Here is a 22,814-nt window from a genome sequence, read left to right as displayed (position 1 = left end):
CACAGTGTTTTGTCCCATCCCACCTGTCTCGGGGAGACAACGGGAGGAAAAAAACCCACCCGTGAGCCACCACTGTCATCCACTGGCAAAATAACCAGGAGCTCCCACCTCCCTGGCCTCCCCAGGAGGGTGAGGTTGGGTTTAATGAGCCCCCCCAGGACCCCCGTTTGTCCCCGATGATGGTGACGGTGATGTGCCGGGATTTGTCTCCTTGGGGCTTCAGGCTTTGGCTCGGGGGGGGGATGGGGATGTGTGTCACCCCTACACCATCTCCCCAGCCCTCAGGGGAAAAGGGAGTCTGGGGGGGTGGGATGGGGGTGGGAGATGGTGAATGGGTGATCGAGGGTCCTGGGGTGGCCAAGGGTCTCAGCGTGGCTGAGAGTCCTGGGACGGCCAAGGGACCTGAGGTGGCTGTAGGTCCTGGGGGAGTCCTGAGAGGGCTGCCAAGGGTCCCAGAGTGTTCATGGGGTGGCCGAGCGTCATGGCTTGTCCAAGGATCCCAGGGTGGCTGAAGGTCCTGGGGTGGCCAAGGATCCTGGAGCAGCTGAGGCTCCTGGGGTGGTTGGAGGGTCCCGAGGTGGCTGAGAGTCCCGGGGTGTCTGATGGTCCCACGGTGTCCGATGGTCACACCTTACACCCCCCTCAGCTGCAGCACCTTGCTGGCCAGACTCATTTCCAACCACTCCATCTGCAGCAGCATTGCCCCCGGCTCTTCCTCACTGTCCCTGCTCCAGAGACTCATTTTTCCAACGTTATCTTCCCTGGGTCTCCCGCCCTCTGCTCCCCTCGCCACCCCCCGCCTCGTGGCACCTTCGGGACACCGTTGCCAGGATCCCAGCAGCTTTTAACACCAGGACATGCTGGGGCAAAGGCCAGGTGATGGGATCTGACCTAGAGGCACACGTAAGTGCCCGTAATTACTTTTTGGTTTGGGCTGCGCAGCAACAACACATCGCGTGAGATGGTTTTGAAGGGCTCTACCCTGCCATTGTCTCCTCCATCTCATGGACCTCCCATCCCACCATTGTCCCCTACATCTCATGGATGTCCCATCCCACCTGCCCAGCCAGGATGCTCTTAATTATTGCTTAATGGGGCAGGGGGTGTCTCCGGAACCTCTTGGGAAATGAGTTGCAATGAGGTTTTGCCTCCAGAGCACCAGTTGCCTTCTGATGGCGACCTTCAAACCCATCGTAGAGGCTCTCCTGGGTTTCTAGGACATGCAAAAAATGTTGGGAAAGACCCCAAACCTGCAGCACTCCTGTGTTTTTGCTTGGGGTCCTGCAAAGTTGGGGGTCACATAGGGAGCGCTGGGCAGTATGGGAAGGTTACCCTCCACGTGCCCCGTGCCAGGAACCAGCCACCTCCTCGCTCCTTCGTGGACTTGTGCTGCACATTTTTTATCTGCCAGCTGGGAGAATGTTGGGGAAAATAACGCTTTAAGTGGTTATTTATATTTTTTAGCAGCCCGGGGTTCATGCGGTCCCCCAGACACATCCAGACCCTGCATGGAAGGGCTGTCCTCACCGCATCTACCCTTAAAGACAGAGCAAAGAGCTGCCTGAGAAGGGGCAGATGTGAACTCCCCATTCAGCACATGGATGGAAATGTTAATTAAAAGCAGGGTAATAAAACATCTGGAGGACTGGGAGCTGGGAAGGGCCAGCCAGCCTGATACCCTGCAGCTGCCTCTCGCTGTTCCTTGAGAAACTTGGGCACGGGGGGACCGGGGTCACCAGTTATTTAGATGTTACAAAAGCCTTTTCATGAAGTATTTCAGGCAAAGCAACTGAAGAACCTTTGTGGAGCAGAGCAAGGGGCTGCTGGCCCAGCAGGGAGGGGTGGGGAGAAGTTTGTGGTCCCAGGGACCCAGGATTTGGGGACTGTTCCCCCCAGTGTCCGGTGAAACGGGGAGGTGGCAAGTGCAGCTGGAGGTTGGGGTTCACGGTCAGGCTGTAGGGGATGGGATGGGATGAAGGCAATTGCTTGGAGATGCTGGATGAAGCCCCGTTTGGTGCCATCCCAGCACCCTCTTGGGTGATGGGCTGCAGGGTGAGCACCCGTCCCAGTTGTGTGTTCCCATCATGGGGGAACGAGCTCGCCCTGTGAGATAAAAGGTGGGGTAAAGGGTTTTCCAATGGGTCTGTCTTCCAGGCTGGCTTGGAGCTGCTGTGATGGGACCCTAGCATCCTGCTCTCGGTGTGGGGTGGGGACCCCTCTCTGAGAATCCCGCTGATGTGGGTGAGGGGGACACCCAGGCAGACTGGGGACGCTCAGGTACAGTGGGACACATGGGTGGGATGGGGTCACCTCAGTGGGATGGGGCTACCCTGGAGGGACAGGGTCACCCCGGGTGGGGGGGTTATCCTGTTACATGGAGGCACCCAAATTGGATAGGGGCACCCTCAGAGGATGGGGGCACCTGAAGAGGATGGGGGAAGGTAGGGACAACCTAAGGAAGAAGGGGGTACCCACGTGGGATGGAGTGTCCTGGGTGGGATGGAGACACCCAGATGGGAGAGGGCACTCTGGATCTGATTGGGGGGACCCTGGGTGGGATGGGGGGCTCAGATGGGTTGGGGAGCACCGCGATGGGGAGGCGCTGGACAGGATGGGGGAACCAGGGTGGGATGGGGGGACCCAGGATAGGATGGGGGGGGGGGGAGAGAACCTGGACGGGATGGGGGTCCTGGATGGGAGATGGGGGGAACCAGGACGGGACAGGGGGGACCCTGGATGGGGGGGGACGGGACCTGAATGGGGGGGGAACCCTGGATGGGATGGGGGTCCCTGGAAGGGATGGGGGTCCCGGACAGGCCGGGGGGACCCCAGATGGGCTGGGGGGAGGGCGACCCGGCCGGGACGGGGCGGGGGGGTGCCCCGTGTGGGACGGGGACCCCAGGACGCACCGGGGACTCGCCCGGAGGCGGCGGGCGCACGCCGCCGGCTGACTCCCGGCGAGCTCCGGGCGGACGGCGGGGGCCCGATCCCCGCCGAGCGGGGCCGGGCCGGGCCGGTCGGCGGAGCCGGTGGCGGGCGGCGGGGCGGTGCGATCGCCCTGCCCTGCCCCGCGGTGTCGGTTTGCAGCCGGGCTCCTCCTCCCCCCGCCGCCCCGCGCATTCCCGACCCTCCCGGGCGGCGGCGGCGGCGGCGGCGGCGGAGGAGGGGGGCGGCGGGGCCGGACCCCCACCATGCCGCAGTTGGAACCGGCGGGGGGGGACGACTTGGGGGCCCCCGACGAGCTCATCGCCTTCCAGGACGAGGGAGAGGAGCAGGACAAGGGCGCGGGGCGCGGTTCGGCCCACGGGGACCTGGACGAGCTCAAATCCTCCTTGGTCAGCGAGACCGAGAACCGCGGCACCGGCACCGGCTCCGGCTCCGGCTCCGATACCGAGGTGAGTGCCGGGGGGGGATGGCGGAGGGAAGGAGTGGGGCGACGCGACCCCCGCCCGGCCCCGCTCACCCCCCCTCTCCCCGCAGGCGGAGCGGCCCCCGCAGCCCCGGGAAAGTTTCCAGAAGCCGCGGGACTATTTGGCAGAAGGTACCGGCTCCGCTCCTGGGCCCCCCCGCCTCCCCCCGCCTTCCCCGCTCCAGCCCCTGGTCCCCGCCGCATCCCCCCGGGACCATCCGACACTTCGCAACTTCTTTGTTTCCGCCCCCGGTTGCGGGCGGGACCCCCCCCGTGCCGTGTCCCTCCCCCCCTCCGTCTCGTCGTCGTCCCCCCCCCGTGTTCTTTCCCCCCCTTTTCCGTGTCCTCCCCCCCTCCCCAGTGTCCTCCTCCCACCCACCGGAGGAACCGGTCCCGACCTCCCCCCCCGCGGTGAGCCTGGCCCCCACCGGCCCCAGGTCCCGCCCTCCCCCCCCCCCGAGGAACTGCCCCCCCCCCCCCGGGACCCCCCATGCAGCCGGTATGCCCTCCCCCGGGGGCGACGGGTCCCGGGACACCCCCCCCCGCCGCCAGCTCAGACCCCCGCCCCTCTGCAACCGGGACCCCCCTCCCGTGGGCACCGCAGCCTCCCCGCAGCTGGGACCCCCCCAGAAGGACCAAGGACACCCCCAAGGGACTTGGGCACCCCCAGAGGGAGCTATACTCCCCCCCCAAGTTGGGGGCTCAGACCCGTGATGCCCCCTGCCTCTGCAACCGGCACCACCCTCCCGGAGGAATGGGCGCTGGGACCCCCCCCCCCCCCCGCAGCTGGGACCCCCCCAAAAGAAGCAAGGACCCGCCCCAGGGACCTGAGCACCCCGGGAGGGACCTACCCATGACCCCCCTCCACGGCCCCCCCCCCGCCCCGTGGGATCATCCCCCGCCCCGCCGCCTCCTGACCCCCCCCCCCCCTTGTCTCCCCAGTGGTCAGACGACAGCAAGATGGGGGGTTTTTTAAGGGCCCCCCCTACCCCGGCTACCCCTTCCTGATGCTCCCCGAGCTGGGCAGCCCCTACCTCGCCAACGGAGCCCTCTCCCCCGGCGGCGCCCGCACCGTAAGTGCCCCCCCGACCTACCCACCCCATCCTCACACCCTGTCCCGAAGGAAGGCAACTGCCTGATGCTAACAAAAAAAAAGGAAGAAGTTAGGTTTATTCCCCTAATAAGGGGACCAAAAAATATTTGGTTCACTTTGCCTGGGGACTGCACCCCGGTGGGGGTGGGGGGGGGAATTTGGGGGGGAGGCGGTCCTCGCCCCGGGCACCCAGCCCCGAAACCTGACCCTGAGCTGTGCAGCTTTTCTCATTTAAAAAGGGCTCCCTTCGACTTTTTAAAGCTCTTAATGGGCTGACATTGTCTGTCCCTCCTTTGGCGTTTAGAAAACTGATTAAGCAAATTGAGCGAGCTTTAGATGGGGGGGTGAGGGTGGGGGCACAAAAGCGAGTGGGATTGACACCCCCACCACCTCCACAGCATCCCTCTACACCCAAACCATCCCAAACACCAACCTGGTCCAGAATCATAAACCTAGTCCGGAAATACAGACTGGTTTTAGAAATACAGACTGCTTTTACAAATATAAACCTATTTTAGGAACATAACCTGTTCCATACACATCCCTTACCTGCCTCAGTTTCCCGTCCCGGTACCCCTGATGACATCGCCGGGGGGTTCTTTCCTGGCCCCGGGAGGGATGCGGTGCCCGGCTGTGGTACCCACCGCATCCCGGGCCAGAGCATCGCGCCGTGCTTGTGGTTTTTTTGGGTGTGTTTCTCGTGCCGGAGCTGCGGTGGTGACACCTGATGGTTGTAAGCACGTTATTTGCCCGGGCTCTATAGAAAGCTGAGTTGCCATATGGAATATATATAGGATGGCAAAAGTTGTTGCAATTAAAATGGCTTAAAATCCCCAGCATGGGCTCGCCGGCTGGGATCCTGCTTTTTGGTAGCATCGTGCGGGGAGCTTTCTGTATTTTGGGGGTTCTCTTGCTTTTGCTTTATTGGAAGCAACTGGTTTGAATGGCTGTCGAGCGTAAATCCCGGGCTGGGGAGGGCAGGGAGGCCCTGGCTGGTGGATTATATTAATATTCCTGTGTTTGGCTGGCAGCTGGGTGCTGGATAAAGGTTATATTCCCAATTTGTCACTTTTGGTATTACTATGGTTTGGAGATGATGCACAACTGGCCACGATCCCAAATAGTGGCAAGGAATAAGGAATAACTAAAAGGGACTGGGGTTGGGATTCATAGAAAACGGCCACTAACAATGATTTAATGAATCCCAGAAAGGGGGATTAATTAAAAGGGGCTGGGAGAGGATCTGATATCGCATCCCAGTTTTAGACCCGGGCTGATGATGTGCCTGGAGAAGGGCTGGAGGGATGAGTGGGGATGGGAAAGCCCCGCATTGGGGCCAAATCCTGCCAGATTGGGGTGTTTCTGTGTGGAGCTGAGCCTGGGGCGCCGAGCAAGTGAGGAGTGTCGCGTTGGGGGCAAACTTGGGGTGTTGGGAGGACTTTGCGGGCACATGGAATGTCTCGATGCGACTGGGAGGTCTCTTGGAGCCAACTTTTGCTGTGCCGCTGGAGCAGGGTGAGGCCCTGCCATATCCTGCAGCCACTTGTGCAATGAAAGCGTCTGAGCTCTGTGCCGGTCAGCAGAACCCCACCCCCCTTTTCCACGAGCTCCCACCGGAGCGGCAGCGCAGGGATCCCCTGGATCCCAGGACATCATCATGCCGGTGAGCCTGGATGGGGTCCAGCCGTACGCAGCATCCTCAATCCCGTACCGGATCTGGCCGGGCGCAGCATCCTCAATCGCGTACCAGCTCCAGCCAGGCGCAGCATCCTTGATCCCGTACTGGATCTGGCCAGGCACAGCATCCTTGATCCCATACTGGATCTGGCTGGGTGCAGGATCCCTGCACGACAGCATCGCCCAAGGGCACTGAGCTCTGCACCGACAAATCCGCCGCCTGCCCTCAGCCAGGGAGGCTTCAAGACAAGACCCAACACGTGAAGCGCAGAGGTGGTAGGAGGCGGGAGGCCACCGAGCAGACCTGGGAGCTTTTTTTCCTGTTTCCTTCTTTTTTTCCCCCCAGCCACTGGAGGAAATGGGCTGATCCACAGGATCTGGCCATCCTGGTGACTGTGGCATCCTTGCCATCCCTCAGCCGGGCTGCCACAGATTGAACTACGTGACTCTGCTGCGTGAAAAAGGAAGATTTTGGGGGAAAAAAACCCAAAAGGCAAATAATCTCTGTGCCCAGGAGATGCTCTGAGGAGGCAGCCTGGGAGGGTGAAGGATGCCAGGGCTGGACATGCCCGTGGATGCAGGTGTTGGACCCGGCAGCGGTGAAACCACTGGAGGACTTGTTTTGGAGTAACAGACAGGGTAGCCAGGGCTCTTGCATCTCTCTGCTCCAAAGTATTTATAAATCTGGAAAAGTGATGCCTTCACGCGCCCTGAACCAGAATAATCACCTCCATACCTGTGCAAAGCTGCCAGGCACTGAAGCAATGGGATGCTCCTGCCATTCGTCTGGATTAATTCACTTTGCTCCAATATCACCTGTGGTATTTCCAAATGGGACCCTGAAATTTGGGGTGTCCCCACCCCAGTGTCTCTTTTCTGGCAATTCCTGGCCAGGGTGGTATTTTTGGGGGCTTCTCTAAGCCAGCGGAGGAATTTGGCAGGGTCTAATGGTGGCATTGCTGTTCGGAGCAGTGTTTTAGCCTGGTTTTCCCCACGGGTGCACCGAGAATTGGGAATTGGGGACCCCCAAGGCTGAGTTTAGTTCCCTGGGATCATGGAGCCACGATTCCCAAAAATACGAAGGTACCCAGGGCGGGATGGAAAGAAAAAGCTCTGGGTATGCACCGGCACCGCACCATGAGCTGGACGGATGCAAACCCCTGCTGCTGCTGTGCCAGATCCATTCCATCAGCATCATTCAGAGCTGTCTTTTATCCCAAGCCCAGAACAAGCTGGAACCGTACTGGGGCAAAATCACACCCCGGCATCCTCCTCTGGCTCAGGGAGGGACAGGATGGGAACTGGCCACTCGGCATCCCCAAACCAGGCACAGCACTGCCAGGGAGGCGAAGGCGAGACCACGCATTAGCGGATGAGAAAAACCTCGCACGGGGTTGTCATTATTTCCCCCCAAAAAGGCAGTTTAACCCCAGGAATTTGAGTCTGGAGGTGAGTATTTAAATAAACCTGAACATTCCTCAGGCATGGAAATTCAGCCAAGGCACCCAAACAGCTCCCTGTGCCCCGCAATGATGCCATGCTGGTGTAATTAATGCATGCTGGTGTAATTAATACACATTGGTGGGTTGTGGTCCCAAAATAAATCAGAAAAAACCCCCATAACCTGGGCTTGTTTTGGCTTTTTTTTTTTTTCCCCCCGTTCCTGAGATGAGCTCGCGATCCCCGCGTGGGCTGCAATACAGAGGCATATCTGTCTGCAAAAGAAAATATATCCTCTTAAATGCGTGGCTGCCAAGAAAAATGATTAAAATACAGATTTTTGGCAAGAAAAAGGGTTGCTCCGAAAACCGGGCGGGTCTTGCCGGAGGCTCCGGCGGCGGCTCTGGCTGAGCAGGGAGGGTTTTGGCATGCGCTCGTCGGGATGCAGGATGGAGGTGTTGGGATGTGGGGGTGGATTTTTTCGGCTGTGGGGCTCGCTCAGTGCTCAGCATCCTCTAACCGCGCCGGTTCGTCATTTGCCGGTTGAGGTCCGGGCACCTCTGTGAGATTTGCTGGTTTATTTGGGATTCCCCCCCAGCAGGGCGGGCTTCCTTGCCCACCTGGAAAATATTAAGAAAAAAAGGATTTTTCACACTTTTTGGCTTCTTCATCTCACCCCCTGCAGCTGCTGGGCTGATCACATCCTTGCCGGCAGCAAACCCTCCCCATGCCTCAGTTTCCCCACTCCGAGGTGCTCCTGCCTGTTGAGCCTTTGCACACAATGGCCCCTTTATGTCTCCTCCTTAATTATGCTATTCGGCTAATTACCCTGGGTTTTTGGGGGGGGGGGCGCTAAATGAGACCTACAGGACGTTTCCACTACCCCCCCCAACTTCTCCCTCCTCCCTCCCTTTTCCAACACGATTCCCAAATTAAAGCAATGAAGTAAGCGCTCCGGGCGACTCTCATAAGACCTGGTTTTGTTAAGGGGACTTAACGCGCATTCATCATCTTTCTGGTATTCTGAGCAGCTGCTTTTCATTAGTTTTTCTTCCTTGAAGTCGCTGGCGGGAGTGAGGGAAAGAGGAACCCAGAGAGAAGCGCCCGGCGCATCCCGGCCAGAGAAATAGGAGGGTTAAGGGCAGGGGGGAGGTCGGGCTCGCGCTGTGTCCCATCTTTCCACGCTCGTCGTGGGGTTTGAGGGTGTTTTGGGGGGAGACGGGATGGGTTGGTGTGTGATGGGATGGGTGGTGGTACCCCAGAGAGGAGGAAGGAAGGGTTGATGGTGTTGTGCGGCTTCATGGCTTGCTTTGCATTTTGGGGTGGATTTTGGCAGCAATGTCACCCTGTGTGTGCACCCCGGGAATCCCTGAGCCCCGGGAATCCCACCCAGAGCCACGGCAGGGGCCGGGGAGGTCGGCAGGCTGTGAGGCCAGAAAAGCAGATGTCCCACGGGTCCTGCCAGAGGGTGGGGGGGTACAGGACCCCCCCCAGTGTCCCATGGGTGCTGCTGGGGGGAGTACAGGACCTTCTTGGTGCTCCCACGAGCCTGGGGGCAGCGTTGCCCGGCAGGATGCAGAGATGCGTCTCCGGAGGTGTCAGCCCCCAGAATCATGGAGTTTGTGGCTGGTGGGGGCACGGCAGGGCAACGGGACCCTCTTTGTCCCAAATTTCTGTGGCAGCATGGCTTCCAGCAACTTTTATTGTCGTCCCTGTACCTTGGATAGGATCTTAAACATTTTACATGTGCCAAAGTCCACCCGGGGGCTTTGAGCACTGTTAAAACACGCTCCCCATCCAGGCATCGCCTCTTGCGTCTCCCTGAAACCGGGGATGCTCTGGGGGGGAGGTTCGGAGCCGGTGGGATTTTTTTTTTACCGGGGCGGGGATGAGCCCTTTGCACCCGCTGGGATCCCCCCGGCGCGGATGCAGCCGTCGCCTGAATGCGGGATGAATGGAGCCATTCAGCGTGATGGACGGGAGCTGAAAGCTGCAGACAAAAGCCTCGGGGCAGCGGGGAAAACTTGTTGCCGCCAGGTTTGGGGAGCAGGGAGGGAACTGCTGGCGGTTGGGGGTCCCGGCTTGCACCGATCTTGTCTTGCTTAGCAGCTGGGTGTGCGCACAAGGGATGCTTGGGGTACCCACGGGTGAGGGGTGCTCGGGGTGCCTATGGCTGAAGGATGCTTGGGCTGCCCACAGGCAAGGGACGCTCGGGGTGCCCGTGGCTGAGTGATGCTCGGGGTACCCATAGCTGAGGGGTGCTCAGGGCGGCCACAGGCGAGGGATGCTCAGGGCATCCCTCTGCCAAGATCACTTTGGGATGAGGCTGCACCCACAGGCTGCCCAGGAGCTGGCTTGGCCAGCATCCTGGCATCGCTCCAGCCCCTGCAAGCCTCATCCCGCTTCCTTCCATCCCTCCCATCTCGCCTTTCCTCTCACCACCTTCCTCTGTGGAGCCATGGCCGGGGCCAAGCTGTTTAGCAGATGCCAACCGGCATCCCTGGTGCGGTGACACGGGGATCTGTGGCTCGAGATAAGGGCAGCTTTAAGCGCCGCCTCTCCAAGCTCATCCCAAATGGGGTTTTGGGGGGGTTATTTTTCAGCTCCCAGCTACTTTTTCTGGTTTCCCATCCTGGTGCTGTTGCTATTTCCCACCCAGTTTGTGCCAGTGTCAGTGTGCCGCTGACTGAGGGATTTAGGCTGCATCATGTGAATGGTTGAACATCCTTTATCCAGGGCTTGTGAATTCCCAGTGCTGCACCCATTCCCACCCCCAAACTGGTGTCCCCGCCAGGGATGGCCTTTGCCTGCCTTGTGTCTCCCTAGGAGTGCCAGGAGGGGACATTGCGAGCCATTGGGACAACCCAAGATGCAGCATTGTGCCCCACATTGCCCCTTTGTAGCACTTTAAAAACCCCAAACCCCTGGGAAAAGAAATAACCCCACTGGATATTTTGGGGGTTTGCCTTGGTGGGATGCGGGGATGTAGGAGACCCCCCAAAAGGTCTCGTCCCTGCTGGAAACTGCCGTCCTGGCGTTCGCGGCCAACATCTGGAGGAGATTATTTGGCTGGGAAGCAGCTTGGAGGGGAGTGAGGCAGTGACGGGGGGGCGGTGAGGATTTACGGCTTGTTTCTTGGGCTGTAAATCCCAGCTGTAATTGGGATTTCTCCCTCCCTAATTATCCGCGGGGAAGCGGAACGCAGCGGCTCCCCGCGCGGGCATGCGGGACAGGAGATGGGCTGTGCGGGGCCGGGATGCTATTTGATTTTCCCTCCTTTTCTTTGGCATTAAGATGATTTATTTCAGCTCGAAGGACACCCGATACCCAGCACAGGAAGACGAGAAACTGAGTCCTCTCTTTCCATTTCTTTCCGGCCCCTTCACTGCGTTCATTTCCAGTTCCACGGGGACAAAAATCCCCGCGGCTGGTATATCGCCGATCCGTTCACTTTCCTTTTCCCCCTAAGTGGCACTCGCTTTCCATGTCCCGTGATTGAGAAAGAACTTTTTCCCCCTTTCCCACCCTTTTTCCCCCTCTTCTCCCCCCCTCTTCTCCCCCCCTCTTCTCCCCCCCCTTCCCTCCCCTCTTCTTCCTCTTTTCCCCCCATCTCGCTTTGCACCAAAAACCTCCTTCACAGCAGCTCCGGGTTTGCAGCCCCAAGACCTCCTGTCGGGGAAGATTTGGGAATTTTCCAGCTTTTTGCTCCCAGGCACAGAGTTTTATCAAATCAGACAAAGCATTGAGCCTAGAATACCCATTCCTGCAAAAATCACATCTCTCTTTGACCCCCTAAGCTGTTAGGAGCCAAATTTGGCTGATTTTATCCTAAATGAGCCAGTGATGCTGCTCAGTGCTAGGATCTTGGGATGCTGCAGGACCGCAGCATCCAATACCCGGGCAAAGATTTTCGTTAAACATCCCGCAAAACCCCATTTGCTGTCCCAATGCTTGGCCTTTCCCTTCTCCCCCGACAAGGTTTTGGGATGTATTTTGGGGAAAAAGGGCTGGAGTGGAGGCGGGAGGGGGAAGGGCGAGCTGTCAGTTATCCTGCAGCTGTGTAAACAGGCTGGGAGTGAGGATGACTGGGGGGGCTCGGTGGGGGCTGCGGCGGGGCTACGTTCAGGCTTGCCAAGCCCAGAGGCTTTGCAAAGCCCTGGGAATTCAGGCTGGAAAAGGGGATGGTGTGGGGACAGGCGATTTGGGGTCATCGTCCCCCACCACCTGCCCCAGGCTGCTCCCAGGGATGGAGGTGGCATGGGAGGGATGGACAAGCAGGGATGTGCCAACGGCATGCTTCTCTGGATGTTTTCCAGCTCACCCATGGGTTTTTTTGGGATAGGGATGAAGTGGCCGGCTGCCGGCATCGCGTGGATCTTCTTGCCGGCACCGGTGATTCCTGCAGGGTCATCTCTGGGCTGGAGCATGCGCAGGCAAAGGGAAAAGCCAGCGTGGAGGCTTTCCACCCCCAGTGGAAACACTACCTGCCGGTAGTGTTTTACCTGGAAAAGTGGCAGCTTGGGTCCCAAACAGACCTTTTCTCTCCCAAAATGAGAGGCTGATGGTTGCCAAGCCTGAGCCTTTGAGTCCAGCAGAGAGGAGCACGCTGCGACCCCATGCCATCTCACTGGGACGTGCAACATCAGGACAAGTGACGTTGGGACGGGCAATGTTGGGATGTGCAACGTCAGGAGGACAGGCAGTGCCTGGAGGTGTAACACCAGGACCGGCAATGCTGGGATGTGCAATCCTGGGATGTGCGATGCTGGGAGATGCAACACTGGGACACGCAACACTGGGACATGTGATGCCAGGGCATGGAAGTCCAGGACTTGAGATGCTTTGACATGCAACACCAGGACACACAATGCTGGGATATGCAATCCTGGGACATACGACGCCTTGGACGTGCAACACTGGGATATGCAATCCTGGGACATGAGATGCTGGGACATGCAACACTGGGACACACGACACCTGGACACATGATGTCAGGACATACAATGTCAGGACACACGATGCTGGGACATGCCACGCTGGGACGCACAACAGTGGGACATTTTATGCCAGGCCATGAGATGCTGGGACACACAGCGCCAGCCCTGCTGCCAGCCGGGACTTTTTCCAGCAGCACTTTTCCCTCTTCCCAGGGAAAACATCTCAGCCAGGATTGAGTCCCGTGTGCGGAAGAGGAGAGGAAATCCGCTCATTAAAGCCCCTAATTGGGTATTAGGGGATCCCACGGCGTTTGCCTCTCCTCCTTGAGCGTGGAGGCGAAACGCCGCCACTGCCGCCACACGGCACGACCCCCCCTGCCCCGGCACGCCGGCCCCTGGCATGCCACCGCCACCACCCCTTCCTCCAGCTGCTGGGGCCACAGGGCGGCCACCGGCGAGGGCTCACCCCACCCCAGGGAGGGGATGGACAGATGGACAGGAGGCTTCATTGTGGTCCTACCGCTCTGGCAGGGAAGGGGTTAACTCCCTGCTTTTAATTGGGGGGTGGCTGGTAACGAGGAACCAGAACTTGCTCTAATCTCTCTGGAATGTGACCGATTTTCAACTATTTTCTTCTTCTTTTTTTTTTTTTTAATAGCTCCAATCTGCCGCTCGCGCGCAGTTCCCGCACGTGGTGGTACAGTGGGAGCTGTGTCCAGGCTGGGGCCGAGGGGAAGGGGGGGGGCTTCATTTTTCCACATTACCACTGAACCGTTCGCCAGCTCCCCCCCTCTTTGTATATTTTGAAAGGGTCCCCCCCTTCCTCTCCCCTCCCCGGCCTCCTGAAACAGCTTCAAAATGAGAAGCAGCCTTTTATATACCCGGCCTTTCCCCAGCCGCCGTCCCCCAGCGGCTTCTCCGCTTACAGAATAGACGAGAAAGCCCCCTTTGTGATGGGGGCAGTGGGCAGGGGACGGCGAGGCGGAGCCGAAGGCGCCCATCGGGGATGCGGGGGGCATCTCCTGCCTTGCCCCGGCACGGCCCCAGGGATGGCAAGGGACTGCGTGCGGCGGTGGCCTGGTGTGGTGGTAGGGGTGGCAGGGCACCTCGCACAGCATCCGAGCGTGGCTACAGGGATGCTCAGGGCATCTCATGTATCACTCTGGGCACGGTCATGGGGATGTTGAGATATCTCGTGTGTTGTCCCAGAGCAGCCATGGGGATGCTCAGGGTATCTTGGACTGGTATGGCCACGGGGAGGTTGGGATGTCCCATGCGTCACCTTGGTGTGGCTGGAGAGATGCTCCAGGCATCTCGTGCCTCACCCCAGGCGTGGTCGTGGGGGTGTCGGGACATCTCGTGCGTCAGCCAAGCACAGCCGTGGGGACGCTCTGGGCATCTCATGCGTTGGCTTGGTACAGCCATGGGGATGTTGGGGTGTCCTGTGTGTCACCTTGCGCCTCACCCCAGGCATGGTTGTGCGGGTGTCAGGACATCTTGTGTGTCACCCAAGCACAGCTATGGGGATGCTCTGGGCATCTCATGCGTTGCCCTGTGTACCATTGTGGAGACGTCGGGATATCTTGTGTGTTGCCCCGGTGCAGCCGTGGGGATGTTGGGGCATCCCCTGCATCACACTGGCATGGCCACGGGGATGTCAAGGTGCCTTGTACATCACCCCACTATGGCCATGGGGATGCCGGGGCACCTCAGGCATCACCCCAGCTGCGGATGCCACTGCATCCAGCCCGGGAGCATCTCTAGCCGAAACCCTCTCCCCGTCCACACGACGCTGCAGCTTTGGTGGCGCGTGGTGCGGCAGTGACGGCGCTCGGCTGTTTGGAACCAGCCCGGAGTTGTACGGCAGCCAGACCCCGGGGCTTCCCCGCCGCAGCCCGGCAGCTTTGATCACCCAGATTTGGAAGATGCATCAAAGCCAGCGCTTCAGGAAACGGCTCCTACTGTACCGGGGAGCACAGGGTGTGTGGCAGGTCACGGCGCGAGCCCGCATGGGTCACGGGGCCGCTTGCATACCAAGCGTGCTCCGAGCGCGCACAGCACCCTGGCTCCCTGCCTCCTCCGCGACTGGCCTTCGGAGGAGCGGCCAAGGGCTGGGTCTGGTTATGGCTCCCCGGCACTGATGGGTCCCTCTTGCCACTCTTATCCTAGTAGTGCCAAAAATTTCCCTGGGGAGAGTGCGCAGAGGCATGGGGACCGGGATGCTGGAGCATCCCTGTGTGTGGGATGGGGATGAGGCTTGGGGTGCCTGGTTTAGGCAGCGAAGCAGATTTTTGGGGGGATCCCCTGTGCCGGTGGCTGTGGGAACAGTTGGGTCCTGGGAAACCCTCATCTCGGGCTTTGTCAGGACCATGCTGCGACCAGTGGGGTTTCCTGCAGTGCCTTTGTGGCAGTGCTGGGTGGCCCGGGTTTGCCAGCGGGATCGTCCCCATGGCTCGTGGGCTCCCAGCACGCCCTGGCAGGCAGTGCCGTGTCTTCACCTGGCTTTGCCGGGCTGCTGGGATGCGTTGGTGAGGTTGTAGCTTACCCAGAGGTGCAGGTCCAAGTGCTGGCAGGATGGGGGGTGCTAGGGGGATGCTGGAAGAAGTGCTGGAGGTGGAGGGGGGGATACTGGAGATGGAGGGGGGAAGATACTGGAAATGCAGGAGGCTGGCTACTGGAGATGTAGGAGGGACACTGGAGATAAAGGGGGGGATACTGGAGGTGCAGGAGGAGATGCAGAATGGAGGCTGGGGGTGTACTAGCTATGCAGGAGGGGAGGTAGGGGAGATGTTGGAGGGGATGGGGGGTGCAGGAAGGGATGCAGGGGGGATACTGGAGATGCAGGAGGGGGTGCTGGAGACTGGGGGAAAGTGGGAGGTGATGCGGGAGGAGGATACAGGACACTTTTGGGGGCTGCAGGAGGCAATGCAGGCAGGGATGCATCTGTCCAGCCGTGGAAGGGTTAACGCTCCCTGCAGCTCCTCTCTGGGTTTTCCTTCCAGCTGCTTCAGATCAGGAAGGTTTGTATGGCAGCAGGGAAATTCCTACACGCAGCTGCAGCCCGTCCAGGCCACATTCCCCAGCCCCGGCATCTCGCGGGATGCGCCTCCCTCCCGCCGTCTGCCGGGAAATGCCTCCGGCCCCCCTCTGCCGAAAAACACAACACAAAGCACCTTTCTTTCAGGGGCTGCTTATGTCTAGTGCCAAGGAGACAAACCCGTGTGTCGAAGTAAAGTTTAACCCAGGGAGGGGGAAAAGCCTCCCCAAAAGGCCCATATTTCCCCCCCTCCACCCCTTGTTGCAATATGGGGCTGGTTTCTTGCACTCCAGTAATTCAGGGTTGGTGCTGGTACTCTGAGGACCGGGGACAGGGAGGGCACCCCCTGGCATGGGGACCACACCGAGGCTGAGCCCCACAGGCGATTGCAGCTCGCGTCAGGCATCACCACGTCCCAAAAAGTCTGGTTTTGGGGTAGGGTAAGGCAGCATCGGTGCAGGCGGGTTGGGAATTGTGGGGAGAGAATGTGGGAGCTCGGGGGTCCCCAGCAAGACAGCACCATTTTGGGGCAGTGACTTGGGATTTAGGATCTGGGGCTTTGCACCATTTAGGACAGAGATTTGGGATTTGGGGTTTTGCACTATTTGGAGCAAGGATTTGGGATTTAGGATTTGGGGCTTTGCACCATTTATGGGGTCTGTAGGGGCATATAGGGCTGAAAACAGCCCTGTGTGCCCCCAAAACCCCTTTGCCACCAGCCCATGGCGTCCTCCGTGGGTTGGGGTGTCCCCAGCCGAGCATGCAGCTGGGGCTGGGGGGATGTTTCGGGGCCAAGGGGTGTTTTGGGGCTGGGGGAGGTGTTTCAGGGCTGGCAGAGGGCATCAGCCCGGCTCTCCTGCAGTACCTGCAGATGAAGTGGCCGCTGCTGGACGTGCCCGCTGGCGCCACGCTGAAGGACAGCCGCTCGCCCTCGCCCGCGCATTTGGTAAGAGCAGCCAAGTCCCACGGGGGTGATGGGTTTCTTGGGGGAAAACCCCACTTTGGCCACCCGTCATGCTGATACGATGCCCATGGGGGTGGTTTTTTTGGGGGGGTGGCCATTGTTTCACCCTCCCATGTGCTCTCCCTTGCTGCCCCGCAGTCAAACAAGGTCCCGGTGGTGCAGCACGCCCATCACATGCACCCACTGACGCCACTCATCACCTACAGCAACGACCACTTCTCACCGGGCTCGCCACCCGGCCACCTCTCACCGGAGATTGACCCAAAGACGGGTGAGCACGGGGACAGGGGGGACACAGCATCGGCCAAGCTGGGACGTGTTCAGTTGAGCAAAGGGACCGTGACAGTATCGGTGCCATGCTGGGAATGGGGTGCTCTCCGTTGGACGGTCCCTTTGCTTGCCGAATGGTTTTCACAGCCTGGTCCCTGCGTGGTGGGAAGGGGATGCAGCCGGTGGCCAGGGATGGGTCCTCACCTGGTCACAGCTTTGGTTGGGGTGCATGGGTATCCCGCCAGGTCTCCGTTATGGTTGTCTTAGCATCCTCTCCCTGTGCTCCAGATGGGCAGATGGGTGCTGGGAGAGAGATGGGGTGCTCAGAGGGAGATGAGATGCTTGGCAGCAGATGGGATACCTGGAGAGAGATGGGTTGCTGGGGAGGAAATGGGGTGCTGGGAGGGAGACAGAACGCTCGGAGGGAGACGGAGTGCTCAGAGGGAGGTGGGATGCTTGAAGGGAGACCGTGTATTCAGAGGCAGACAGGGTGCTCAGAGGAAGATGGAGCACGCAAAGAGGGGGGTACTTGGGGGAAGATGGGGGTGCTCGGAGGCAGACAAGGTGCTCGGAGGTCAACAGAGCGCTCAGAGGCTGCCATGTCCATGTTTTAACACCAGTTCCCCTTCGTCTGCAGGAATCCCACGGCCGCCGCACCCGTCCGAGCTGCCCCCCTATTACCCACTGTCGCCAGGAGCCGTGGGCCAGATCCCACACCCGCTGGGCTGGCTTGTGCCGCAGTAAGGATGGGCTTGACCCTGGGCCAGGGGCTCGCTCCCACCTCTGCGTCCCTGTTCCCGGGCAGGTCCCGTGAGCTCCGCATCCCTCTGAGACCCTCCTCCTCTTCCCACTTTATCCACTTTTTTCCCTGTGAGCTCAGTGGGATGCTGAGGGCTCATGTGGGGTCTGGGAAGGGAGGGGTTCCCCACCGCTGGCCATAGTGGGAATCATCAGGATGGAGATCGGCTGGAGACCAGTCCAAGGGCCCCTGTGAATTGGGGAGAGATTTTTTTTCCCACTAAAGCTTGTGCTTTTGCAGGCAAGGACAGCCCGTGTACTCCATCCCACCCGGCGGCTTTCGGCACCCATATCCCGCCCTCGCCATGAACGCCTCCATGTCCAGGTGGGTATTGGCAGGAATGAGGGACCCTCCTTGGGTGTCCCAGAGCTGGCAGCGGGTTTTTGGCCACTTGCTTGAAGCTGATGCTGACTCAGCCCTGCAGCAGCGTCAGCAGTGGGTGCTCCTGGGGAGACCCTGCTCTGCATGGGCACAGACCAGTCCCAGGGGGTTGTGGTGGCCTCCTCAGCCAAAAATACCCCCAGGAGGGTGCGGATGGTCCCCATGGGTGGGGAAAAAGTGAAATCCTGTAGGGTCAGGGAATGGCTTAAGTTGGGTCCATGTTACTGTCCTGCCCAAGCTGGGGCAGGATCCAGTGTAAAACCAGACCCCCAACTGGGTTGAGGCTGGTGGTTCCTTAACCCAGGAGGTTCTCAGGAGGGTTTGGGGTAGAACCCGGGGGCTGTTGGTGCCCATGGGGAGCTGATGAGCCTTCTCTTCCCACTCCCTCTGCTGCAGTTTGATGTCCAGCCGTTTCTCCCCGCACATGGTCCCACCACCCACCCACGGGCTGCACCCCTCGGGCATCCCGCACCCGACCATCGTCTCACCCATTGTGAAGCAGGAACCCACCCAGCCCAACGTCAGCCCCGGAGGCAACTCGTGAGTGGGCGACAGGAGCTCATCCTCTGGGTGCCCTGCACGGTGCAGTGCAGGTCCTGACCCACCGTCCCGCTCGTTGCAGGAAATCCCCTGTCACTGTGAAGAAGGAGGAGGAGAAGAAACCCCACATCAAGAAGCCGCTTAACGCCTTCATGTTGTACATGAAGGAGATGAGGGCCAAGGTGGTGGCTGAGTGCACGCTGAAGGAGAGCGCTGCCATCAACCAGATTCTGGGCAGACGGGTATGGGCATCGCCCTTGGCATTAGCTTTGTGCCTACATGCTGCCCCGTTTGTGACCTTAAAATGGCTTTCAGCCCCCTTTACCTCTCCCCACGGCTGGGTCCCTTGACCTGGGGCATTGCCAGCCCAGGAGATCCCAGGGAGCTGGTGGGAACCCAGGTGGCAACAGGACAGGGAGGGCTGGGAGCTCTGCAGGCCCAGGGCAGCGTGTCCTCCAGGCCAGCAGCGTGGCTTTGGGGCTCCTAGCGGGGCTTTGGGGTTTGCAGCATGGCTTTGGGGTTCCCAGCGGGGCTTCGGGGTTCCCAGCGTGGCTTTGGAGTTTGCAGCGGGGCTTTGGGGCTCCTAGCAGGGCTTTGGGGCTCCTAGCGGGGCTTTGGGGTTTGCAGCGGGGCTTCGGGGTTCCCAGCATGGCTTTGGAGTTTGCAGCGGGGCTTTGGAGTTTGCAGCGGGGCTTTGGGGCTCCTAGTGGGGCTTTTTGGGGTTTGCAGCATGGCTTTGGGGTTCCCAGCGGGGCTTTGGGGTTCCCAGCGGGGCTTTGGAGTTTGCAGCGGGGCTTTGGGGCTCCTAGCGGGGCTTTTTGGGGTTTGCAGCGTGGCTTTGGTGTTTGCAGCGTGGCTTTGGGGCTTCTAGCGTGGCTTTGGGGCTTCTAGCGTGGCTTCGGGGTTCCCAGCGTGGCTTTGGAGTTTGCAGCTGGGCTTTGGGGCTCCTAGCGGGGCTTTGGGGTTTGCAGCATGGCTTTGGGGTTCCCAGCGGGGCTTTGGAGTTTGCAGCTGGGCTTTGGGGCTCCTAGCGGGGCTTTGGGGTTTGCAGCGTGGCTTTGGGGTTTGCAGCGGGGCTTCGGGGTTCCCAGCATGGCTTTGGAGTTTGCAGCGGGGCTTTGGAGTTTGCAGCGGGGCTTTGGGGCTCCTAGCGGGGCTTTGGGGTTTGCAGCATGGCTTTGGGGTTTGCAGCATGGCTTTGGGGCTTCTAGCGTGGCTTCGGGGTTCCCAGCATGGCTTTGGAGTTTGCAGCTGGGCTTTGGGGCTCCTAGCGGGGCTTTGGGGTTTGCAGCATGGCTTTGGGGTTTGCAGTGGGGCTTTGGGGTTCCCAGCGGGGCTTTGGAGTTTGCAGCGGGGCTTTGGGGCTCCTAGCGGGGCTTTGGGGTTTGCAGCGGGGCTTTGGGGCTTCTAGTGTGGCTTCGGGGTTCCCAGCGTGGCTTTGGGGTTTGCAGCGTGGTCTCTTCTCCCCCCTGCAGTGGCACTCACTGTCGCGGGAGGAGCAAGCGAAGTACTATGAGCTCGCACGGAAAGAGCGGCAGCTGCACTCACAGCTCTACCCGACATGGTCGGCGCGGGACAACTATGTAAGTGTGGCCCCCACAAGCCTTATGGCCCCAGGGACTGGCCGGGAGGAGGTTTCCCCTCCTGTCCCCTTGCCGGGTTCCTGGATGTTTCCTCTCCCATTGGGTTTGGCTGGTGGGAGGTTGCTTGTTGTGCTTGGGGAGGTCGGTGTTTGGGGTGCTGGGGCGGTGGGTGATGGTGCTGAGTCGCTGGGGATACTCTGCTGCCGTCAGGGGCTCCTGCATCCCCGTGAGCTGCTCTGGGACACCGTCAGCCCCATTTCTCATCCATCAAGCAGCCGCCAAGGGCTCTCTGGTGGCAGAAAGCCACAGAGGGACTTTATAATATTTTCCAGGGCAAGAAAAAGAAGAGAAAGCGAGAGAAGCTGGCCCAGCAGCAAAGCCACGACACAGAGAGTGAGTATCCCCCCTGCCAGCCTCCGTCCTCCTCCAGCTTTCGGCCGCTCACGCCGTCCTCCGTTGTTCGCAGGCTCCCTGGCTTCCAAGAGCAAGAAGCCGTGCGTGCAGTACCTGCCAGCCGAGAAACCATGCGACAGCCCCGCGTCCTCCCACGGCAGCATGCTGGATTCGCCCGCCACGCCGTCGGCCGCCCTGGCATCCCCGGCTGCACCGGCTGCCACCCACTCGGAACAGGCTCAGCCCCTCTCGCTCACCACCAAGCCAGAGGCCAGGGCTCAGCTCGCCGTGCATTCGGCCGCCTTCCTCTCGGGCAAAGCCACCTCCTCTTCTTCCTCCTCTTCTTCCTCCTCTTCCTCCTCCTCTTCCTCCTCCTCGAGCCTTGGCAGCCCACCCTCGCTCCTCTCCAGACCCATCCCCTTCACCTCGGTGCCCTCCACGGCAATCCTGGCCTCGCCTCCGTCCTTCGCGGCTGCCATCCCGTCCCCGCAGGCTGCCCTGGCCGTGCTGCAAACGCAGCCCCTTTCCCTGGTCACCAAACCTGCTGACTAAGGGAAAAAACTCGTGCCCCCCCTCGCCCTGTCCCATCCGTCCCCTCCCTGCTGTACATTGCAGAAGCCACAATCAAGATTCAAATGCAGCCAAAACCATTATTGGTCAATATTTGACCCTTTCTGAACTCTTTTGTAAGCAGACTCTGGAGGAAGGGGCTTTCTGCTCAGAGCTGCTGCCAGCAGTCGACCTAAAGACCATTTTTATTAAAAAAAAAACGAAAAAAAGGAAAAAAAAAAAAAGAAAATAAACCCTCCACAAGCTGCCGACGATGGAAGTCTCCTGCGAGCTGACCATGGGCGCGAGCTGAGTGCCTGTTGCTGCTGCAGGGCACGGTGCTGCTGATGGCCCGGTGCTCCCATGCATGGGCGTGCCAGCACCGAATGCGGTGGGCATTGAGCTGGGGCCGGCGCTCCGTCCTGGAGGCAAGAGCAGAAACACCGGCTACCGACCCGGTGCCTCTGGACGCTCCCGAGTCCTCCCGTCCTGTGGCTCTGCTCCCAGCCACGGTGATTGCCTTCGCTCTGTCCTGGCGAGGAGCCGGATCCTGCCCTGAGGATGCTGCACCGTCGGCCCTGCTCCTTCCCGTGGTCGTGCTGGGGTGGGCAGGATCTGGGGCTGAGCCCTGGGGGGGGGGGGGGGGGTTCCCCTTGAAACCCTGTTATTTTTCACAAAAGGAAATAAAACTACAGCTGCAACTTGCTGCGTGAGCGTGGTCAGTGGGGGAAGCACTCGCTCCTTTGCCCATCGCCACCTTCTCCACACCAGTGTCACCGTGCCCCAGGAAGCATCTCAGGATGGGGCTGTGGTCCAGCCCCAGCGCGGGGCATGGGGCCAGGCATGGCCCCAGCCTGAAAGCACCACCCAGACGACTCCATCAATGGGTACAGGGTGATTTTGGGGTGTCCATCACAAACCTGTGATGGAGCGAGTGGGCAGTGTACGGTTTGCTGGAGAGAGAGAGGCAGCAGGATGCAGGGGATTAGGTAAACCAGGTCGGGGGGTGCCTGAGAAGCCAACGAGTGCGAGTTGCTGGTGTGTGTCTCGTGGCCAGGAACTGCAGGATGCCCTGTGCCTGCTTCTTCCAAACCAGGAATGAAGACAGATTAGGATGAAAAAGGACCTGCACAAAAGCAACCCAGGGTCACCCAGCGGATTTTCAACCAATCTTAAGTTTTCTGTCAGTTTCACACGTGAGGTAATCAAGACTCTTTGTCTCACTGGTTTTTTAACAGGAAAAAACCTACCTCCAAGTTTTCCTGTTGGAAGTCACAATTTTATTTTCTTTTGCAGGTTTAATTCTGACCTGCGCCTGCCCAATGATTTGCGGTGTTTATAGTCCTGGTTTGTTCCTCTTTCTGAATTTCTTGGCTAATTTCCAGTTCCCAGGACCCTGCCTGGCTCCTCTCTACCTGTGCCAGTACTGTGCTGTGGGGACCATGGTGTCCTCAGGCTCCCAGCCCGTGGTGGTGGGCAACATCCAATCCATCACTATCGGTGATGGGCTGAGCCCTTCCTGTGGCTGCTGGCCCTCTGGCTCTCATTTTGGTGGGTGTCTTTGCTCATTTGGTGGAATAAATGATGTCTTCGCCTCCTGTTGTGACATTTCTCTTTTCCTTTCCAGTGCTGAGCTGGTGTGAGAAGCCACTGGGGAAGTATTTTTAGCAAACTGGAGCAGCAGCAGATGTCCGTCTGCAGGTAGAGGGGAAAAGGGACCATCTTGGTGTCTTGTCCTTAAG

The 22,814-nt window shown here is 59.8% G+C and overlaps 1 protein-coding gene across 2 annotated transcripts; it reads left to right on the top strand.

Moving 5' to 3' along the window:
* Positions 1-1,551: 1,551 nt before the first annotated feature.
* TCF7L1 (transcription factor 7 like 1) lies at positions 1,552-21,698 on the top strand. 2 transcript variants are annotated; one of them, XM_049831101.1, is made up of 14 exons: positions 1,552-1,625; positions 2,155-2,277; positions 3,258-3,395; positions 3,481-3,541; positions 4,352-4,482; positions 16,456-16,539; positions 16,696-16,828; positions 17,465-17,567; positions 17,867-17,950; positions 18,404-18,547; positions 18,630-18,789; positions 20,023-20,130; positions 20,463-20,523; positions 20,597-21,698. In XM_049831101.1, exons 2-14 carry the CDS (start codon positions 2,236-2,238, stop codon positions 21,073-21,075), a joined length of 1,728 nt encoding a protein of 575 aa, XP_049687058.1. In that variant the 5' UTR covers positions 1,552-1,625; positions 2,155-2,235; the 3' UTR covers positions 21,076-21,698. The 2 variants fall into 2 exon arrangements, with proteins under 2 accessions (XP_049687058.1, XP_049687057.1); XM_049831100.1 differs by lacking the exons at positions 1,552-1,625; positions 2,155-2,277 and having other exon boundaries at positions 3,120-3,395.
* The last annotated feature ends 1,116 nt before the right edge of the window (positions 21,699-22,814 follow it).

The sequence above is a fragment of the Accipiter gentilis genome, chromosome 28, assembly GCF_929443795.1.
Source record: "Accipiter gentilis chromosome 28, bAccGen1.1, whole genome shotgun sequence".
NCBI classification, from domain to species: Eukaryota; Metazoa; Chordata; class Aves; order Accipitriformes; family Accipitridae; genus Astur; species Astur gentilis.
The sequence above is the reverse complement of the archived record's forward strand: the minus strand, read 5'-3'. Positions and strand labels throughout refer to the sequence as shown.